The sequence below is a fragment of the Chrysochloris asiatica genome, unplaced genomic scaffold (genome assembly GCF_000296735.1).
Source record: "Chrysochloris asiatica unplaced genomic scaffold, ChrAsi1.0 scaffold00014, whole genome shotgun sequence".
NCBI lineage: Eukaryota > Metazoa > Chordata > Mammalia > Afrosoricida > Chrysochloridae > Chrysochloris > Chrysochloris asiatica.
Window position 1 is genome coordinate 12,832 of NW_006408532.1, and position 8,062 is coordinate 20,893.

At 39.3% G+C, this 8,062-nt stretch overlaps 1 protein-coding gene across 1 annotated transcript; it reads left to right on the plus strand.

Annotated features, from left to right (window-relative positions):
• The first annotated feature begins 1,179 nt into the window (after positions 1–1,179).
• Positions 1,180–2,121, plus strand: LOC102817941 (olfactory receptor 1G1-like). The gene has a single exon (XM_006834965.1). It carries the CDS (start codon positions 1,180–1,182, stop codon positions 2,119–2,121), a length of 942 nt encoding a protein of 313 aa, XP_006835028.1.
• Positions 2,122–8,062: the final 5,941 nt, after the last annotated feature.

Here is an 8,062-nt window from a genome sequence, read left to right on the forward strand (position 1 = left end):
ATAGGGTTTCTGAGGCTGGAAATCTATACGGGAGCAGAAAGCCTCATCTTTCTCTCACAGAGTAGCTGACAGATTTGAACTGCTGACCTGGCAGTCAGCTGCACACTTCATAATTCCTTATGCTACCAGAACGTCTTCCTTTCTGTCATAGGTCATGGGGTGGTTAAAAAAAAACACAAACCTTCAACTGATTCAGTTATTTTGATGCTTTCAACCATCCCACATGATAGGTTTATATCTAGCTCATACAGATGATGGGTGACAAGCTCTGGGGAAGTAATTTCCCTACAATATAAAAGAGTAATGTGATTTAGAGCTGGAAGGCATGTTGTCTAACACCTTCAATTCATCAGGCTTTCTGAGTTTCATTTTATCTATTAATCCTACTAACAATAAGGGTAACTACTATCACAATTTAATGAAGGTATACTCTGTACGAACACAGAATATATCATCTGATTAGTTATGTACCATAACAACATAAAGTATGTATATACTGGCGATCAGAGAGGATAAGAGGATATATAAATGGCACACAGCCAGTAAGAACAGACAAAGGATGTCCATCTAGTCTATAAGACAACAAAGCCAACACTGCTAAGGACTGACGATGTTGGTAAGGACAAATCCTTTCATTTGTAAAATGCTATTGAGTTTATAAAGCTTTTTTATTCACATTAACTTATTTGATGTGTCTTCCAACAACAACAAAAAGGTAGCTATGCCCATCAAGCCAAGAATGCTAAATTCTTAGTATGACCAATCTGTACAAATTTTTGCCCCATTATCCTTCCAAGACACACACACACACATAACTCTACTTACCTATAATGTTCTAGTAAGTGCATACTCCCAACATTAACTTAATCAAACTTCAGAACTCGATCCTCTTCCTGTGTTAAAAAGAAAAGGCCACAAAGACCTAGGAAGGATCTTCGCAGCTGTTCTCCAGTTCAACCTCATCCAGCAGATACACAGGGCAACTTCTTAGACAACTGGATTGCAAAGTTCACTCCATCAATGTCTTTCATTGTCATCATCCAGGATTCTTGCTGCTGCACGTGCTTTCATGCCTGCCACCCAGAGACAACGTGACCTTTGAATAGAATACAGAAGACTTGGGATAATAACTTTCTGGAGTCTCATTCTTAAACATTTTCTTTAATTATCCTATTTTAAATGGGAATTAGAAACCAAACCAGCATTTCTGACTTCCTCCTCCTGGGCTTTTCTGAACACCCAGAGCAGCAGCCTCTTCTGTTTGGGCTCTTCCTGGGCATGTACTTGGTCACCATGTTGGGGAACCTACTCATCATCTTGGCCATCAGCTCTGACACATACCTCCATACACCCATGTACTTCTTTCTAGCCAACCTGTCCTTTGTTGAGACCTGCTTCACCTGCACAATTGTCCCAAAAGTGCTAGTAAACATCCAGACACAGCATTTTAACATTTCCTACACTGGGTGCCTCATGCAAATGTACTTCTTTATGGCATTAACCCTGCTGGATGACTTCCTGCTTGCTGTGATGGCATATGACCACTACGTGGCCATCTGTCTTCCTCTCCACTACAACATGGTCATGCAGCCCCAACGTTGCCTGCTGCTGGTGGCTGCCTCCTGGCTTTGTTCCCACCTCCTGGCCTTCTCACTTACTTTCCTGATGTCTCGATTCTTTTTCTGTGCCTCCCACTCAATTCCACACTTCTTCTGTGATGTACCCCCACTTCTAAAACTTGTCTGTTCAGACATCCATCTCTATCAGGTGACAATGCTAACTGAAGCAGTCCTCTCAGGCATGATTCCTCTCACCTGTGTCCTGGTCTCTTACACCCACATCATCCATACCATCATCAGGATTCCCTCTTCTGGAGGAAAGCACAAAGTCTTCTCTACCTGCGGCTCTCACCTGTCAGTGCTCACTCTCTTCTATGGGACCCTCTTTCTTGTGTATTTCCGGCCCTCATCTTCCTACTCAGCAGACACTGGGATGGTTATATCTGTGGTATACACAATGGTCACTCCAATGCTGAATCCCTTTATCTATAGCCTGAGGAACAGGGACATGAAGGGAGCTTTGTGGAGACTATTTAATCAGGGAAAATGCTCTACTCTGTAAAGGGTCCTTCCCCAAAGAAGCAACTCAAAATGCCTTCCTCCCAGACTTCTCCACTGTACTTCTGAAAGGCCAGAAATCCTTACCTAATTTAATAAATGCAAATATCAAGTGGGGGCAGTGGTTGTTCAGTAGTGCAAGTCTTACTTTCCATGTAAAAGACATTAAGTTGTTGATTCCTGGTCAACACAACTTACATGCAGAGTATTCCAGAACACCTAATTCTGCTCATGAAGAATCTGTACCTGGACCAAGAAGCTGTTGTTCGAACAGAACATGGGAACACTGGATGGTTTAAATTAAGAAAAGTGTATGACAGGGTTGTATTCTTTCACCATACTTATTCAACCTGTGTGCTGAGCAAATAATCCAAGAAGCTGGTTACATGAAGAAAAACGTGGCATCAGGATTGGAGAAAGACACATTAACAACCTGTGATATGCAGATGATACAACCTTGCTTGCTGAAAGTGAAGAGGACTTAAAATATTTACTGATGAAGATCAAAGAGCAGAGCCTTCAGTATGGATTACATCTCAATGTCAAGAAAACAGAAATCCTCACCACTGGACCAATAATCAACATTCTTATCAACGGAGAAAAGATTGAAGTTGTCAAGGACTTCATTCTTCTTGGATCAACTATCAACACTCATGGAAGTAACAGTCAAGAAATCAAACGACGTATTGCATTAGGAAAACCTGCTGCACAAGACCTTTTTAAGTGTGGAAGAGCAAAGATGTCAGCTTGAAGACTAAGGTGCGCATGACCCAAGCCATGATAGTTTCAATAACCTCATATGCATGTGAAAGTTGGACAGTAAATAAGGAAGACCATAGAAGAATTGATGCTTTTGAGTTATGGTGTTGGAGGAGAATATTGAAAGTGTCATGGGTTGCCCATAGAACCAACAGATCTGTGTTGGAAGAAGTGCAGCCAGAGTACTCCTTGGAGGCCTAGATGGCCAAACTTCGTCTGTCATCTTTCGGACATACTGTCAGGAGGGACCAGTTGCTGGAGAAGCATATCATTTTTGGTAAAGTGGAGGGTCAGAGATAAAGAGGAAGACCCCTAGCGAGATGGATTGGCCAAGTGGCAGCATCGATGGGCTCAAGCGTGGCAACAATAGTGAGGTTGGCCCAGGATTGGGCAGTGTTTCGTTCTGCTGTGCACAAGGTCGCTATGGGTCGGTACCAACTCTATGGCACCTAACAACAACCACCACCTGTCTGTCAGTGGAAACTTGCATGTTTCTATGATGAACAAGTTTCAGTGGAGCTTTCCGAGTAAGACAGGCTAGGAAGAAAGACCTGGAAATCTACTTGGAAATAATCAGACAATTAGTCCTACAGTTCTCAAAAATTTTATCTCATTGTAAGTGGGGTTGCCATGAGTCAGAGCCAACTTGACTTTAACCATAACAAAGCATTCAAACAAATTCAAACCAGAGAGTGGAGAACAAGCCAAAACAATGACCTCAAATAAAGTTGGGTTCTAGGAAGTATTCCACTTATCATCTAGGTCTATGGCTAAATCAACCAACCAGCCCTGGAAATTTTCAGTCATAGAAACTAACCTCCACAAGAAGAAAGATGATCCAAGACAATACACTATTCACCAGAATCAGAGAGCAAGAATAATCCTTTAAGAGGAAATGAGGACAAGATAGATCAGGAGACTGATTCAACATCACACAACTGGGAGCAGATGTAAGATTCTAGCAGTGAATATATATTAGTTATGACAAATCCTGAACTTTCTTTAGATTTTAAATCTGTTTTCTTTGTTGTTTGCCTTTAAAGAAAAATAATATGTGGTCATTATAGTCTATTTGGAAAACATAAACAAGTAGAAAAAGAGAAAATAATATTCATTATGTTGTTGTTAAGTGCCATCAAGTCAGTTCTGACTCATAGTGACTCTGCATAGGACTTCCAATGAGCAGCTGGTGGGTTTGAACTACCGGTGGATTTGAACAAACTTCGTAGTCCAGTGCTGATCCTACAGTGCCACTCCACTTAAAGACCTCACTGTTAATATTTAACATCATTTCCCTTCTGCAGTTTTCTAATTGCATTTATCTTTTAGTTTGTTGTGAAAATACTGCAGGTACAATTAGATACACCTTTTACTGAATCTTATAGCATGAGGTGTCGCCGTATTTTTATTAATTTTTAATAAATGTTAGACTTTCTAGGATTACATCAAAACCAAGGTTCATGATTTATACAACTCACGAACTTTGATAATGAGGGTATTTTCTAAGTTTTCACTATTGTAAATAACAATGCAATGACAGTCTCTAAGAATAAATCATTTTATATTTTATATTTCATATAGCCTGCTGTCTTTAATATTTTCAGAAGGAGAATGTCTAAGTAAAATGTTTTTGTTGTTGTTGTTAAGTGCCATTAAGTTGTTTCCGACTCATAGTGACCCTGTATAGGGTTTCTAAGTAGCAGATAATGAGTTTGAACTGCAGACTTTGTGGTTCGCAGTCCAGTGTCCATCCTACAGAGCCACACCAGGAATAAAATTTTTTAAGGACCTTTATATGAGAAGGCTTCAAAAAGTTCATGGAAAAAAGAAATTAAAAGATTTTGGAATTTTTCCACAAACTTTTTGAAGTCCCTCATTCATGTTTCCAAAATAGCCCAATGAGAGTTTCTTCTTATCTGCATCCTTTTCAGAATTGTTGTTCATACTTTCCCTAATTTATAGCTATTATGACATCCAAGGAGTCCTGGTGTAGCTCTTTAAGATAAAGTACTAGACCGCAAGGTTGGTTTGAACCACAAGGTTGTTGTTGTTGTTGTTAAGGGCCGTTGAGTCAGTTGTAACCTATAGCAACCCTATATAGTTTCCCAAGAGTAGTTGGTGAGCTTCAACCACCGATCTTGCAGTTCAAACTGACTTTGCAGTCCAGTGCATTAACCCACAGTGCCACACAAGGGCTCTGGTTCAATCTTACCGGCTGCTCCTTGGAAATCCTATCAAGGGTTGCTATGGGTGAGAACCTACTCCATGGCACTTAACAACAACAATAACATGATGGCCAAAGGAAGTATGATGGCTCCATAGGAGAAAGATGAGATACTCTGCTCCTGTGAAGAATCAAAGCCTAGGAAACCCTATACCGGGTCACTATGAATCGGAACCAACTCAACGGCACTCACCAATGACAGACATAATGGTATCTTTTTGCTTTAGTTCTAATTTCTTTGATTATTCATGAGGTAACCATGTTTCTGAGTCTAAAACTCAACCAATTTTTAAATTGTCTTAATTATAAACTTGTTTATATTAGAGATATAAGGTTGTCTTCCTTTTTTAGTAATTGTTGTTGTTGTTAAGTGCCATCGAGTCTGTTCCAACTCATAGCATCTCTGTATAGGGTTTCCAAGGAATGGCTAGTGAGTTTGAACTGCCAACCTTAAGGTTCAACCTGACCTTGAGGTCGAGTACTTATCCTATGGTACCACATCAGAACCCCTTTTTAGTAACCCTCCTGGCTAATTCTTGATCTTTTAATTGCGGGTGGGGGGAAGTTTGGGGTTTTTTACCATAAGAAAGCTTCCAATGTGCATATTATCAAATCAAATACAGAGGTCTTCCTCTTGGGAATTCTTTTGCTGGTGTTATAATTATTGAGTCATCTTCTATGTAAAATTCATGTGAATAGTCAACATTTTTTTATCCTGTAGTGAAATATAACATTTTTAATGAAATCACATAGGAGTATTACTTTAGAATAAAATCATATAGTTGTCATGGCTCCCTCCCAACACAACCTTCCCACTTTCTGTAACTGGTTTCTTTCCATTTTTGTGGTGCACAATTAGTAACAAATAGAAATGCTGCCTGTCTCTGAACTATCATTCACCTATGTATGAGGGGGCTTCAAAAGGTTCATGAAAAATGAATGTAATGAAATTTTTCAACAAACTTTTTGAAGCCCCCTTGTATTAATCAAACACTATGTTATGCCAATTGACCTAGATGTCCCCTGAGACTAAGATTCTTATCCCTTCAAGACCAGTAGCACAGTCTGATTATGTCTGTGTCTTCTATATGCTGTATCATATATGTAGATATACATACAATACTTACAAATATTTGTATAAAATACAACAATCATACCTCAATACACACACGAATGTACACCAATACAATCACCCACATCTATTTAGCATAGATAACTACTTTTATATTAATTTGTAATTATTGTTTATTATGTCCTGGTGTGGCGCTGTGGGCTCATGCCCCAGACTGCAAAGCTGTTTGAACTGCAAGGTTGGCGATTCAAGCTCACCAGCTGCTCCTTGGAAACCCTATACAGGGTCGCTATGGGTTGGAACTGACTCGACAGTACTTAACAACAACAACAATGTTATTTCAGGATTGTATATTTTATACAATTTTCTGTAATTGCTATTTCTTTTAGCGCATCTCTTCATGTCTTCCTTTGCCTCGGTCACCTGTATTGTGTATTTCCTTTCCCTTCACCGAGTTAATTCATTTCTACTCTCTAGTTCTTGTATCTGTATCTAGTATGGATTACCTTTCAATGTAAAGAAAACAAAAATCTTCACAACTAGACCAATAAACAACACCATGATCAATAGAGAAATATTGAAGTAGTCAAGGATTTCATTTTACTTGGGACCACAATCAAAGCTCATGGAAGTAGCATTCAAGAAAACAAAAGGCATTGCAGCTAGCAAATTTGCTGCAAAAGACCTCTTTAAAGTGTTAAAGAACAAAAATGTCACTCTGAGAACAAACATGTGCCTGATACAAGCCAGGGTATTTTCAGTTGTCTCATATGCATACAAAACCTGTTCAATACATAAGGAAGACTAGAGAAGAAATGATGCATTTGAATTAAGGGGCTGACAAAGAATATTGAATATACCATGATTGCCAGATAAATCTGTCTTGGAAGAAGTACAGCCAGAATGCTTCTTAGAATCAAGGATGGCAACATTGAATCTTCCGTACTTTGGATATGTTATCATAGAAGTACATCCTGTTTGGCAAAGTAGAGAGAGGGTCAGTGAAAAAGGGGTAGACCTTCAATGACATAGACTGACCCAGTGGCTGCAACAATGAGCTCAAACATCATAAAGATTGTGGGGATGGCACAGGACTGGGCAGTGTTTGCTTCTGTTGTATACAGTGTCAGAACCAACTCGACGGCAACAACAATACCTATCTGGTTAGTGATTCTGCCTCCCTCCCATTCCCATCTCTGGTAACATCAAAGAATGTTTCTATATGTAAATATGTTATTGATGTTTTATAAGAGTGGTCCCATACAATGTTTGTCCTTTGTGCTTGACTTATTTCACTCAGTGTTATTGTTGTTATGTGCCGTCGAGTCGGTTCCAACCCATAGCGACCCTGTATAGGGTTTCCAAGGAGCAGCTGGTGAGCTTGAACTGTCGACTTTGCAGCTCAAACGACTTTGCAGTCCAGCGCATTAACCCATAGCGCTACACCATGTCCTCCAAATTCATCCATGTTTTGAGATGTTTTGCAGATTTGGCCTTATTCTTTATCATTTTATAGAATTTCATTGTATGTGCTACAATTTTTTTATCCATTCATACACTGATGGACACTGTGGTTGTTTCCATCTTTTCCCTGTCTTGCCATATTGCTCTAGCTAGGACGTGCAGTATAATAGTGAGTATAAGAATGGTGATAATGAGCATTTTTATTGTCTGCTTTCTGTATCTTTCCATTGAGAGTAATGTTGGCCATTGAGTTTGCATATATGCCTTTAATTATGTTAAGGAATTACCCTTCTATTCCTATTCTCAATAAAGACAAGGCATTTGATAAGATCCAACACTCTTTTCTGATAAGAACTCTCAGCAAAACAGAAATAGAAAACTTGGATTTTTGCACGTATATGTACATATATAAGGAGCTCTGGTAGC